Source organism: Bombina bombina, chromosome 6 (genome assembly GCF_027579735.1).
Source record: "Bombina bombina isolate aBomBom1 chromosome 6, aBomBom1.pri, whole genome shotgun sequence".
Classification (NCBI taxonomy): domain Eukaryota; kingdom Metazoa; phylum Chordata; class Amphibia; order Anura; family Bombinatoridae; genus Bombina; species Bombina bombina.
Genome location: NC_069504.1, coordinates 810969122 through 810984295, shown reverse-complemented (window position 1 = coordinate 810984295; position 15174 = coordinate 810969122). Strand labels below are relative to the sequence as shown.

Genomic DNA, 15174 nt, shown 5'->3' with positions numbered 1-15174 from the left:
CTATCAAGTGATCGTTCTCCTGGACTTCTGAGAATGCAGAGCCGCAACGAAGTACTTCACCCTTCCGACCCTCAGGAAGGGTTGACGAAAAAGCGAGCAAAAACTCCTTTGCCGCTTCAGAAAAGCTCTGCCCATCGTGGGCGTACCCAGCTGACACTTCCCGGCCGGCATTATCAGACCGTAAAACCGCCAAGAGAAACCACAAGTAAAACACACTACCAAGTTGTTATACCCCTGACCGGAACACACCAGAGAAAAAAAGACTAACTGAGCCATATCAAATAAAGAGTTCTCTCGTCCCCGGTGCCTGCACAAACTGCCTCACATTAATCCTATTATAGGTTAATAGGATAATGTATTTAACGTCCCAACAGAGTTAACTGTTAAAGTGCCAAAAATGTTCTTCCCTTTTTAGAGAATTAAATTCAACACTTACCTTAATGTAAATCTGACTGGCAGCAGGGCAGCTCACTAGGTTTGAGAGGCATTCTCCCTCAAATGGACCTGTAGAAGAAAAGAGAGACTGAGTAATCTTACTCAGGCTTTCCGGTTAGGGCAGCAAAACTATTTGGGAGGCACAGTGAGGATTATACCCCACAAGTTCCCAATTGTTTAAAAGCCACCACTGCTCTACTGAAGAGACTGAAATGGGCTACGGCTAAACCCCAAGAAGGAGCAGAACAAACTTGCTCTGCTGTAAAATAAAAAAAGATCTTGACTGAAGAATCTTATTTCAGACACATAAACCGTACCACCTCCTTGCTCTTAACGTAGGCAAAGAAAATGACTGGGGTTGGAGGGAAGGGAGGTGATATTTAACAGCTTTGCTGTGGTGCCTCCTCCTGCTGGCTAGGAGTGATATTCCCCAATAGTAATTAGAGATGATCCGTGGACTCACTGTGTCATTAGAAAGAAATAGCACTGGTCCCAAACGGTTAGAAAATGGAAAAGTGGTCTGGTCACTAAGGGGTTAAGCCTTTGGCTGGGGTATCATTGCCTCCTCCTGGTGGCAAGGTGTTGTATTTCCCAACAGTAAGGATTGAAGTTGTGGACTCTCCCTGCCTTATGGAAGGAAAAGGTAGTGTAGTGTAAACACCTTGAGCTTTGTATATAAAATTTTTAGTTGTGTGTAATGATAGAAATTTTCAATAGTTTATTTCTTTTGCCCTCTTTTCATGTAATTTAGTTTTTAAAATTGAGCAATTTCTAACTCTCAGAACCTAAAATGCACCTGCTGACTGCAAGGCTAACCCTGCTTCATATCCTAATTGACTTTATCAGATAACTCCAAAACAAGGTGCTTTATAATAACTTGATGATAGGGGTGTTAGCTTTTTATCCCCAATAAAAAGGGATGATAATGTGTTTTAAAAACATTTAGGCAATATGCTATTCTAGAGCAACACAACAGAAATGTCTTGTAATTACAAGGTGTTTACTGTCCCTTTAACCTGCAAGTGCTGCGACTCAAGCTGGTTTAAGCAATTTGCAGCATTTTGAAACTGGAGTTTTGAAATATTAAAGTGATAGTAAAGTTGCGTGTCTGCACACCCGCCGTTAGATAAATATCTTTAATTGAAGATGACTTTCATTCATGACTTTTTTTATTTTTTAGAGCTATTACCTTTTAAAAGCCTTGTAAAAACACATATATACATAAATAGACATATTTATAAGTGCATTGGAGGACTTTTGCAGTCAAGTATATGAAAACATGTAAAAGCATATTTATGCAATATTCATATTTAATAAAGTGTTATACTATGTACAGTATTTACTGTAAATATTTCACATTCCAATGTTCTTCACATAGCAGAATATGTTCTATGTATTTTTAAATATATATTCCTATATCTATCTATCGGTATAGATATTTTTTTACCACCAAACCCTCATATAAAGAAATATAGACTTATGAATAAACAGAATAATAATATAAATAAACTTCTTCTGTCAAGAACATTGGAATGTGAAATATTAATATTTACATGTCTGGTTAGCGCACTTGAGAAAATGTGATTGGGTTTAAATGCAAGTAGGGTGTTTTTTCCACTTTTCTTACCGCTAAAGACCACATTATTATACTACGTTTTTCTCACCATTAAAGGGACACTAAACCCAATTTTTTTCTTTCATGATTCAGATAGAGAATGCTATTTTAAGCAACTGTCTAATTTACTTCTATTATCAATTTGTCTTCAGTCTCTTGGTATCTTGGTACCCTCCCCCCTCTACCTATTAGCTGCCATGTTGTGTACTGGCAGCTGTCTGCCAGTAACCATTTTGCTATAAAAAATTTAATTATATAAATTAACTTTTTTCTGTAGTGTCTTCGGTAGAAAGTTTGCCAGTATAAAAATAAAAAGGTTTTGTTTGGGTTTTTTAAACCTTTTTTTCCATAATATATATTTTCTGCAGTGTAGGATCCCCCCTTACCCGCCAACCTCCCTGAGCCCCCCTAAACAGCTCTCTAACCCTCCCCCCCTCTCCCCCCACAGAATGGCTCTCTCTGCATCGGTGTGCAAATATCGAGGCATCACAGCAATACCTTAAAAGCGGCTGGAAGCGATCAGGATCGCTTCCGCCGCTTGAAACCCCAGTGGACATGTCAGGCACGTCCTTAGTCCTTAATGGTATTTTTTTTTGTAGGACGTACTTCACACGTCCTCGGTCGTTAAGGGGCTTAACAACTTTCTAATTTACTCCTATTATCAACGTTGCTTCATTTTCTCTGTATGCTTCGTTGAAGAAGCAGCAATGCACTACTGGGAGCTATCTGAATATATTAGGTGCACCAATGACCAGATGTATGTGTTTGCAGCCACCAATCAGCAGCTAGCTCCCAGTAGTGCATTGCTGTTAATAAAAGCCTATCTAGGTGTATTTTTCAATTAAAAAAAAAAAGATACCTAGAGAATGAAGCAAATGACATAATAGCAGCAAACTGTAAAGTTGTTTAAAACTGTATGCTATATTTGAATCCTGAAAGTTTAATTTTGAGTTTACTATTCCTTTAAAAGTGATAGTAAATTTACCATTGGAACAAATAAAGAGGACTTTCATTCATAAAGTATAAAATACTTAAAGGGACAGTCAACACAAGAATTTTTAATGTTTAAAAAGATAGATAATCCCTTTATTACCTATTCCCCAGTTTTGCATAACCAACACTTTTTACCTCTGTGATTAACTTGTATCCAAGCATCTTCTGACAGCCCCTGATCACATGCCATTTTATTTATTTATTATCTATTGACTTTCATTTTAGCCAATTAGTGCAGTGTCTGCCACAATCCACGGGCGTAATCACGTTATCTATATGGCTTACATGAACTAGCTCTCCCCTGTTGTGAAAAGCAAATAAAGCATGTGATAAGAGGCGGCCTTCAAGAACTTAGAAATTATCATATGAGCCTTTCTAGGTTTAGCTTTCAAGTAAGCATACCAAGAGAACAAAGCAAAATTGGTGATAGAAGTAAATTGGAAAGTTGTTTAAAATGACATGCCCTATTTGAAACATGAATTTTTTTTTTTACTTGACTGTCCCTTTAATGCTGAAAGTTTATTTATTTGTTCTAAGCAATCGCCACACTGAGCTGCTAAAAGCAGCCCACCAGCAAACGCTATTTCAGCTATTTGGCCGAGAGGTGACGTTTCCACCTCTTAGCCAATAGCCATGCTGGAAATCCAGTTTGGCGCCGCAATATGCTTCAAAATGAACACACTTTTCAATTCTGTATAATTTGGTTAGGGATGTTTATATTCCTTTGTAACTTAAAAAAGGTACTTTTAGGAAAAGCACATTTTTATGTAGATAATATCACATGGAGATACCTCATGAATTTATCCATCATGTCTTCCACCCACATGTGCATACGCAGGAAGTTCAGGCCATATTGCCAAAGCATCTTGAATCCATTAATCAAAAACCATCCACTCTCTTCAAAAATAAACTCCTTCCCATTGTAAATTCCAATCAAGTTTCCAGATCCTGATCGACTGGACAAGCCTGTAGAAGAACACCAAAATGGTATCAATTTAAATAGACACAAGTCAAAATAAACTTTTAGGATTCAGATAGAGCATGCAGTTTTAAGACATTTTCCAATTTACTTGGATTACCAAATTTTGTATAGTCTTTTTATATTCACACTTCCAGGGGAACAAGATCCTACTGAGCATGTGCACAGGGTATACATATACTAGTAGTAAATAACAAAAATAACCGGGCACAAGTATAGTATAGGCAGGCAAAAAGTCATAAAAGACCGGTGCTCTAGTTAATTTTATAAACTATTAAATAAAAAAAAAGAAAATTTTAAGTACTAAAAAAAAGCACTCTTGCCTCAAACCTTAGAGAAAAACCAATGGCCATATATTGTTATGACCATCCATACTGGTGAAGTAAAACATCAACACACATGATACTAGTGTCAAATTGATTGGTTTTATTGCACTATAAAATAAATAGTGCATGTGAACTTACATACAATAAATTATATATACATAGCAGTGAACTTAGGAATTAAACAAAGAGAACCCTGTAAATAATGTGTTCCAAATAAAATGTCCATAAATAATTTACCACACTGAATTGTAGTTTCTTTCATGTAATTAGCAAGAGTCCATGAGCTAGTGACGTATGGGATATACATTCCTACCAGGAGGGGCAAAGTTTCCCAAACCTCAAAATGCCTACAAATACACCCCTCACCACACCCACAAATCAGTTTTTACAAACTTTGCCTCCTGTGGAGGTGGTGAAGTAAGTTTGTGCTAGATTCTACGTTGATATGCGCTCCGCAGCAGGTTGGAGCCCGGTTTTCCTCTCAGCGTGCAGTGAATGTCAGAGGGATGTGAAGGGAGTATTGCCTATTTGAATTCAATGATCTCCTTCTACGGGGTCTATTTCATAGGTTCTCTGTTATCAGTCGTAGAGATTCATCTCTTACCTCCCTTTTCAGATCGACGATATACTCTTATATATACCATTACCTCTACTGATTCTCGTTTCAGTACTGGTTTGGCTTTCTACTACATGTAGATGAGTGTCCTGGGGTAAGTAAGTCTTATTTTCTGTGACACTCTAAGCTATGGTTGGGCACTTTTATATAAAGTTCTAAATATATGTGTTTAAACATTTATTTGCCTTGATTCAGGATGTTCAACGTTCCTTATTTTCAGACAGTCAGTTTCATATTTGGGATAATGCATATGAATAATTCAATTTTTTCTTACCTTAAAATTTGACTTTTTTTCCTGTGGGCTGTTAGGCTCGCGGGGGCTGAAAATGCTTAATTTTATTGCGTCATTCTTGGCGCGGACTTTCTTGGCGCAAAAATTTTCTTGTCATTTCCGGCGTCATACGTGTCGCCGGAAGTTGCGTCATTTTTTTGACGTTTTTGCGCCAAAAAATGTCGGCGTTACCGGATGTGGCGCCATTTTTGGCGCCAAAAGCATTTAGGCGCCAAATAATGTGGGCGGCTTTTTTGGCGCTAAAAAATTTGAGCGTCATTGTTGTCTCCACAATATTTAAGTCTCATTATTTATTGCTTCTGGTTGCTAGAAGCTTGTTCATTGGCATTTTTTTCCCATTCCTGAAACTGTCATTTAAGGAATTTGATCAATTTTGCTTTATATGTTGTTTTTTCTATTACATATTGCAAGATGTCTCAAATGGACTCTGAATCAGAAGCCACTTTTGGAAAAACGCTTAACTGAGTTTCAGTTCTACCAAAGCTAAGTTCATTTATTTTAAATGTTATAAATGTTTATCTTTAGCTATGGTTTGTAATAAGATTTTACGTTATACTTTTACATGCGGATTCCATTAGTATTTATGCTTTATATATTTTCTTTTCTTACAAGAAATATTTAGAAGACTTATAAGAAATATTTTTCTGATTCTATGTTAAAGGCTTTGTCTGACTTCGTGCCTTCTAATAAAAATTTTAGGTCTTTTTCACTTCTTATTTAATTATTGAAGTTTCAAATGACCAACAACATACTGATTTATCCTTCTCTGATGTTTTTTTTCAGAAATTTTCTTCATCAGATATTGACACTAACAAATCTACTTTTTTATTATTTTTCAATTATTAAAGTACATTTGTTCTTTGTTGAAAAGGTGTTGATTATTTTGGATATTAAGGTAACTAGTTCTTTAAGACTAGCTGACATTATTTCTGCCTATTTATTTCTTTAGAGGTTTTCTTTCCAATTCCCTATACTAGGGAATGGAATAGGCTGAGAATTTTCTTTTATTCCTTCTTCAAAGGTTTTAAACTATATTCTTTGCCAGCAGTTAAATTCAATTTGGAGGGTTCTCCAATTTATTGGGACTATCTCTAATTCTACTAATTATGCTATTGTTTCTATAGCAAAATAGTATTTATTTTCCTTTAGATAGTTGTATCTTATTTATGGAAAATTATTTAGTTTCAGGTACTTTTCTTGGTCCTGTGATTTATTTGGATATTGCAATTGCTTCATTTTCTCTGTTTACTTTAAGATCAAGTATCAGATTATGATTTATTTTAGCATTGTTAAAGGGACAACATTTACTAGACTAGGTGCTGTTGCATTTGTCTTGTTGTTTTGCATTTATTGATTATGCAAGTCCACTGTATTGGCTGGTCCTTTAATACGGACTATCATGCTAATAATTTCATTTGTGTATTCATTTTATTGAATATTTTCGCAAATGAGGGTTAATCTATGTCTTTAGCTTTTTTAGCTAGAAGAATTTTGTGATTTTTTTTTTTTTTTTAAAAATCCATATTTCCTTTGTTCTAAGATAATCAATTATTTATTTTATAATTGGATTCAATTCTTAACTGTTACTCTGGGCTTCAAGGTTGAGTTCTAAGACTAAAACTTTAAGCTTATACTAGTTTGGTTGTTCTTATTAAGGAACGAATTCCTGAGTTCTTTCCCAAGTAACATGTCTATAATTGGAGTTCGAAATCAGCTCCCTAATTTTGCGATGTACGTGCCGTATTCCAGCTTGGCTGGTAAGGGGCAGGTTAAGGCTTCTTTGAAATTTATTTTGTCCAAAATTTCTTTGATTTTATTCCAGCAAGGCTAACACTTTCTTTAACTGTGTTTCTGTCCTATATATTTTGGGTACTGTTGAAGCATGGCTGGGCACCCATGGGGTTCAAGCGCTGCTCAGACCTGGAATCTTCTGGGGTATTTCTTCCAGTTTCTTTTGAGGAACCGGGTTTTGGAGTTTTATTCAAACTATTTTGCCTTTTTATGGTCTTTGATAGCATTATTTGTTTTCATTAGATACAATAAATGCATATTTTCATTTTTCTGTTTTCATTCAGATTATTTTCTGAGGATGCGGAATCTCATATGATTCACTTACTCTTCAGGACATAGTTAGAGGATCTTCTTTTCTAAAGCTCTTGATCCCTCACACAAGGGTCACCTTTTTTGAGGTTTCCAGATAGTTTGTGTCACTGTCCTTGTCTCTATCAGACAAGGGATAATGTTATTGGGTTCCGTCTATCGGTACCTTTAGTCTCTATTATTTCCTTCAGTTGCTATATATGCATAGAAGTTTTAGGTCTTATGGCCACAGCATTGGATTCAATTCCCTTTGCTCATTTTCTCTAGAAAGAACCTTTTCAGTCTTTTATAAGTGTTGTTTCTTCAAGAACATGATTGGAGGATCAATTTACCAAAAAGTTTGTTTGATTCCTCAGACAAGGGTAACCTTTTTAGGTTTCCTGATGGATTCAGTGTTCTTGATTCTGTCTCTGACGGACAAGAGGTGTCTGAAATTGGTTTCAGCTTATCGAAACCTTCAGTCTCAATCATTCCCTTCGGTAGCCTTATGCATGGAAATTCTAGGTCTTATGACTGCTGCATTGGATGCGATTCCCTTTGCTCATTTTCACATGCGACCTCTTCAGCTCTGTATGCTGAACCAGTGGTGCAGGGATTATACAAAGATATCTCAATTAATATCTTTAAAACCGATTGTTCGACACTCTCTGACGTGGTGGACAGATCACCATCGTTTAGTTCAGGGGGCTTCTTTTTGTTCCTCCAACCTAGACTGTGATCTCAACAGATGCAAATCTGACAGGTTGGGGAGCTGTATGGGGGTTTCTGACAGCACAAGGGGTTTGGGAATCTCAGGAGGTGAGATTACCAATCAACATTTTTGGAACTCCGTGCAATTTTCAGAGCTCTTCAGTCGTGGCCTCTTCTAAAGAGAGAATCGTTCATTTGTTTCTAGACGGACGATGTCACAACCGTGGCATATGTCAATCATCAAGGAGGAACTCACAGTCCTCTGGCTATGAAAGAAGTCTCTCGAATACTTGTATGGGCAGAATCCAGCTCCTGTCTAATTTCTGCGGTTCATATCCCAGGTATAGACAATTGGGAAGCGGATTATCTCAGTCGCCAAACACTACATCCGGGCGAAAGGTTTCTTCACCCAGAGGTATTTCTTCAGATTGTTCAAATATGGGGACTTCCAGAAATAGATCTGATGGCTTCTCATCTAAACAAGAAGCTTCCCAGGTATCTGCCAGATCCAGGGATCCTCAGGCGGAAGTAGTGGATGCATTGTCACTTCCTTGGAAGTATCATCCTGCTTATATCTTTCCGCCTATAGTTCTTTTTCCAAGATTCTAAGGAACGTTCGTTTATTCTGCTGGTGGCTCCAGCATGGCCTCACAGGTTTTGGTATGCGGATCTTGTCCGGATGGCCACTTGCCAACCGTGGACTCTTCCGTTAAGACCAGACCTTCTATCACAAGGTCCTTTTTTTCCCATCAGGTTCTCAAATCCTTCAATTTGAAGGTATGGAGATTGAACGCTTGATTCTCAATCATAGAGGTTTTTCTGACTCTGTGATTAATACTATGTTACAGGCTCGTAAAACTGTATCTAGGAAGATATATTATCGAGTCTGGAAGATTTTCATTTCTTGGTGTTTTTCTCATCTTTTTTCTTGGCATTCTTTTAGAATTCCTAGAATTTTACAGTTTCTTCAGGATGGTTTGGATAAGGTTTGTCTGCAAGTTCCTTGAAAGGTCAAATCTCTGCTCTTTCTGTTCTTTTTTTCACAGAAAGATTGCTAGTCTTCCTGATATTCTTTGTTTTGTACAAGCTTTGGCTCGTATAAAACCTGTTATTAAGTCAATCTCTCCTCCTTGGAGTTTGAATTTGGTTCTGGGGGCTCTTCAAGCTCCTCCGTTTGAACCTATGCATTCGCTAGACATTAAATTACTTTCTTGGAAAGTTTTGTTTCTTTTTGGCCATCTCTTCTGCTAAGAAGAGTTTCTGAATTATCTGCTCTTTCTTGTGAGTCTCCTTTTCTAATTTTTCATCAGGATAAGGCGGTGTTGCGAACTTCTTTTACATTTTTACCTAAGGTTGTGAATTCTAACAACATTAGTAGAGAAATTGTGGTTCCTTCATTGTGTCCTAATCCTAAGAATTCTAAGGAAAACTCGTTGCATTCTTTGGATGTAGTTAGAGCTTTGAAATATTATGTTGAAGCTACTAAGGATTTCCGAAAGACTTCTAGTCTATTTGTTATCTTTTCCGGTTCTAGGAAAGGTCAGAAGGCTTCTGCCATTTCTTTGGCATCTTGGTTAAAATCTTTGTTTCATTATGCCTATGTCGAGTCGGGTAAAACTCCGCCTCAAAGGATTACAGCTCATTCTACTGGGTCAGTTTCTACTTCCTGGGCGTATAGGAATGAAGCTTCAGTTGATCAGATTTGCAAAGCAGCCACTTGGTCTTCTTTGCATACTTTTACTAAATTCTACCATTTTGATGTGTTTTCTTCTTCTGAAGCAGTTTTTGGTAGAAAAGTACTTCAGGCAGCTGTTTCAGTTTGATTCTTCTGCTTATAATTTCAGTTTTTTTCATTATAAGATTTAAACTTTATTTTGGGTGTGGATTATTTTTAGCGGAATTGGCTGTCTTTATTTTATCCCTCCCTCTCTAGTGACTCTTGCGTGGAAGATCCACATCTTGGGTAGTCATTATCCCATACGTCACTAGCTCATGGACTCTTGCTAATTACATGAAAGAAAACATAATTTATGTAAGAACTTACCTGATAAATTCATTTCTTTCATATTAGCAAGAGTCCATGAGGCCCACCCTTTTGTGGTGGTTATGATTTTTTTGTATAAAGCACAATTATTCCAATTCCTTATTTTTTATGCTTTCGCACTTTTTTCTTATCACCCCACTTCTTGGCTATACGTTAAACTGATTTGTGGGTGTGGTGAGGGGTGTATTTGTAGGCATTTTGAGGTTTGGGAAACTTTGCCCCTCCTGGTAGGAATGTATATCCCATACGTCACTAGCTCATGGACTCTTGCTAATATGAAAGAAATGAATTTATCAGGTAAGTTCTTACATAAATTATGTTTTTCCTGAATGCTGTGTTGATGAGTCCCAAGAGAAACAAAAAGTCTTTTGTAAATGTCCTTTTTTCCACAGTTGTGATAAAGGAAATAAATAGTGACAAAAAACTATTGTAATCCTGGTATTGTTCCTGTTTGTAATAAAGCACTGCTCAATCTTCACTCTTTATGGGCATACAGAAACAGGTCTAGATTTAAACCATGCTCGCAATCCATTAAAGGGACACTGAACCCACATTTTTTTCTTCCATGATTCAGATAGAGCATGCCATTTTAAGCAACTTTCTAATTTACTACTATTATCAATTTTTCTTTGTTCTCTTGCTATCTTTATTTTAAAAGCAGGAATGTAAATCTTAGCAGCCAGCCCATTTTAGGCTCAGCACCATGGATAGCGCTTCCTTATTGGAGGATTACATTTACCAACCAATCAGCAAGCATAGCCCAGGTTCTCAACCAAAAATGGGCCGGCTCCTATGCATCACATTCCTGCTTTTTAAATAAAGATAGCAAGAAAACGAAGAAAAATTGATAATAGGAGTAAATTATAAAGTTGCTTAAAATTGCGTGGGTTTAGTGTCCCTTTAAGTAAGGAGAGAGGCTGTAAAGTAAGGCTCTGCTACTTACGCTAAAAAGCTAGCAGTTTACAACTGCCCAACTGAACAGCTGAGCAGCCAGAGAGCTTCTGGAACACCAACACTAAACAGCCAATACTACCATGCAACAAACAGACCCAATAAATCTGGTAACTAGAACCTTATAGCCACATAAGCTTACTGTGATTCAGTAACAGTTGTGTCCCAGTTCAGTGATGATTTGAGCAAAGTTTCTTTGTTTTCCAGTGGAGGTAAAAGGATATGTGGATAACACTTGCTCCAGTGATCTTGAAAGTAAATTTGCCTACGATCGTTTCACCAAATTGGCTTCATCAGGGCTTGTAATTTGCATTCTTCCTCAGCTGCCTTAAAGGGACATAATACTCATATGTTAAATCACTTTAAACTGATGCAGTATAACTGTAAAAAGCTGACAGTTAAATATCACCTAAGCATCTCTATGTAAAAAAGGAAGATATTTTAACTCACAATTTCCTTAGCTCAGCAGAGTAAGTTCTGTGTAAAAGTTATACCCAGCTGCAGTCCAGATGCAGATAAAAAATAAAAAAAAATGAAGAAATGAACAGCAGCCAATCAACATCAACAGTCATGAACTCTTTTACTGTGATCTCATGAGATTTCATAGTAAACTTCCTTACACTGAATAGGGAAATAAGATGAGTGTGCACGTAAGCTCACTCCCTTAGCTGTCCCGGGACAGACATACTGATTTGCTGCTTAGAAGTCCTTTACAATGGGATGTGGCTACTGAGAAACTTTTGAGGTAAAATATCTTTCTTTTTTTACATAGAGATGTTCAGGTGATATTTTCTAGTCAGCTTTTTACAGCTATGCTGCATCACTTTGAAGTGTTTCAACATTTGGGAATTATGGCCCTTTAAATAGCAGCCTAATTGAGGATCATCTCCCAAGATTGAACCATGTGAAAATAAAAAAAGATTTCTACTACATAAATAATAAATAAAGTTCACTGCTAATCAATAGATACAAATACTTAAATATTTCTCAAAAATTGACACTTTTTGACCATATGTGAATGAAATCAGCAGGTGTTATTAACAGAAATATATTTCTAACTTTTTTTTACATATGTCTCCCTGTTCATATGACCACTATGGTTCATGCTTATACTGCTGCACTTTTGCAGCTATTTTAATTAAAGGTGCAAGACAATTGATAATGGCTAAAAAGCAACCTCTTTGTAAAAACAAAAAAAAATTGTTGCCAATAATTGTAATCAGTATTTGTCTGCTTTTTAAACCTTTTAAACTTCTCATTTGAGAGAATACACAGAACAACTCATGAATTTGAAGATGCAGGGCTCATAATGTAAACGACAGAAATGAACAGAGTTTAACCCAAAGTGAACTAGCTCAACAGGTATTATATGTTAAAGTCTGCATGATTTATTACTTTCACTTGTACAAAAAATAACTTCCTGCTGATGAGACCATTATGGCTAACACCTCTTAAGCTGCATATTAGCAACTGTTTTATTCAGATTTAAAGGTACAGGACACTTGATATTCACTGTACAACAACCACTTGGTAGTATGCATTGTTGCCAGTACATTTTATCAATAGTTACCTGTTTTAACAACCTTAAATTCATGACTTGAAAATTTAAAGATACAGGGCACAAAGTGTAAACAACCACTTGGTAGCTGTACATGATACATGATATATGACTGACACAAAATCTGGGAATTATTTAACACATCACACTTTTTTTGTTGTGTTTTTGAGGTTAAAACCAAAATATTTTGCTAGTATAATTAACACTGCTAAAGCTCATTGTACTGTTTAGAATATTTCAAACTACAGAAACAATTAATGCACCAAATGTTACATTCATGCGGCAAACATAGTTAACCTTTATAAAAAGGGAGACTATAAGAGTTCCTCATTTAAACCTCCTGGAGATAATGTGTTTAGGTTAAAAATCCATCGGCTCGGGGGGCGTGTCTGAACAGCGATCTGAATCGGTCGCAATTTCCAGAGCTCCGGCTGATACTCTGTTAATCTGCCGGTTAAAAAGGAGATATTCATCAGCAAATCAAGCTAAATCAGTGTCTGAGGCATCGCAGTACACTGTGAGACCTAATATATCTTATTTCCAGCTGTGTGCATGAAGCCGGAGCTTTGAATCAGACGGAGAGGACCTGGTGCGGCGGCACATAACAGGTGGCGCTTCCCCCTCGGTTATCCAAAGTACTTTGCCTTAACCGGACTTTACTATCCTTACCATCAGTCTCCTGACGGAATAAGCAGGGAGTCTCATTACTGGGTCGTTATTATGACATCCCGACTCACCATAACTGATACTAAAATGGCGGATGAAGCGGACCCATGTGGAACCATTAACACCCAATGGCTAAAACTAGAGGTTCTATTTCAACGTCTCATGGACAATGCCCCACAGGACTTTTTAATGAGTTATCATTGTGTGGAAGGCAAAACTCAAACAAACTTTAACTCTACACCGAAGGCAGACGTTCCTAAGCTGCGCAACCAAATGACAAGGCCTAGACACGTGGAAACAGTGCCTGATGTGGTACAGGAACCGCATTACATTAAAGCACCATCTAGTAGCCCGCAGACAGCCGAAATAAGAGAAGACAACACTCACGGCTCAACACAGAAAAGATGTACAGAACAAAGAGGATATCTGACAAACACCACCTGCAACAGGGGGTTAGGGGGGGACCCTCGGATCAATATCATCAAAGCAAAGGTACCCTCTTCATCTGCAATCCTGACTCTGATGGCCACAAACCATGTTATAGATCGCTCTACAGAAGCTTCTTCTACCAAGCATTGCAAAGCGCATCAGGAGAATACTAGTAGAGAGACATTGAAAGCGGCGATACCGACCCTAACTTGCAAGGAAAGACATTTGCAGCTGGCCTCTAATGTTTTTTTTTCTTTGCGAACCCTCCGGCCATCACAGTCTAAAGCTTGGGGTTGAAACACCACTTCTAGGATGAGAGAACTTAGCAACGTTGCCGATAAGTTATGTTATATAGTGGTTTAGTATCTTTTACAATTTAATAAGTTCATTGTTTTGGGTTTGGTCTTGAGTGTCTCACAATTTTATAAATATAGCCGATTCCAAGTAGCACTGGACTTTGCATGTCTTTAGGGGTTGCCTATAATTATCAAGCAGAACTATAAAAGCCCTCTTTTTACAGTGATCGTAGAGAGTAATTACAATTTCCCTAAGCCCTTAAAAGTTTTGTAGAGTCTAGTAGGGGTTGGTGGGGGACCCTAGCGAGGACGCTTATAATACTAAAGCTAGAAGAGGGCCTGCTAAATAATGAAAGCCATTACCCTACTCCTTAAGGTGGATTATAATATTATCTCCCTCGTGGCTAGCGGCCGGGCTATGAGAGGAGAAAGTTCAGGCACAGTTATGCTCATCACAAGAATAATTATGTCCCGGGGTAACTGTAGTAAACTGCTTGGAATAGGGGCAGGACAAAGTTACTGGTAATACAGCTCTATCCATGATATAAACAGACACAGACATGTGCATTGTTTAGGCACACATTCCCAGATATTTTCTTGATTTTAATATGCGTTAATGTCTAATTTATATCAGTTTTTCCAATATAATAAGATGTGAACCCTAGATGGCAGCAAAGTCGCAGAAAAGATCTGTAATTCTGAGTTACAGGGTTGGATCGGGAGTGACTAAGTTAAAGGTTTAAATGTACCAGTTGATTTATACCCTTTTGCATGTTAAATAAATTTCCCAAGGAGTAATGTATCGTTAAGGTGTCCGGATTTGGCACCAGCATCTTAATAATTAACGTGAAATTTTTGTTTAAATATTACCTGGTAAACAGATGCTGTTTTTCTTTGTATGTATTTTTTTTGCTTTTTGCTCGTTATCACCAAATAATTTAACCCCTGGAAGCAATTAAAGAACAGTTTAAACAGGTCCAAGAGTGACCTATACCGACAAGGGGTAAGAAAATGAGGACTATCTATGCTTTAGAACTTTTAAGAACAAATATGCTGAGAATATTTGATATCTTGTTTTTTCTTTTCATGTAATAAGTGTAATGTTTGTCCTCAATAAAAATATTAAAATAAAAAAAATAAAAAAAATCCATCGGCTCTCATGCTGCAGTAATACTTTATCCATA

At 37.1% G+C, this 15174-nt stretch overlaps 1 protein-coding gene across 1 annotated transcript in view; it reads right to left on the bottom strand.

Moving 5' to 3' along the window:
• PCYOX1 (prenylcysteine oxidase 1) overlaps positions 1–15174 on the bottom strand; it is a 188798-nt gene that overhangs the window by 91948 nt on the left and 81676 nt on the right. Inside the window, exon 3 of the mRNA XM_053718162.1 lies at positions 3835–4009. Within this exon, the coding sequence (XP_053574137.1) occupies positions 3835–4009 (175 nt within the window). The remainder of the gene's footprint in view (positions 1–3834; positions 4010–15174) is intronic.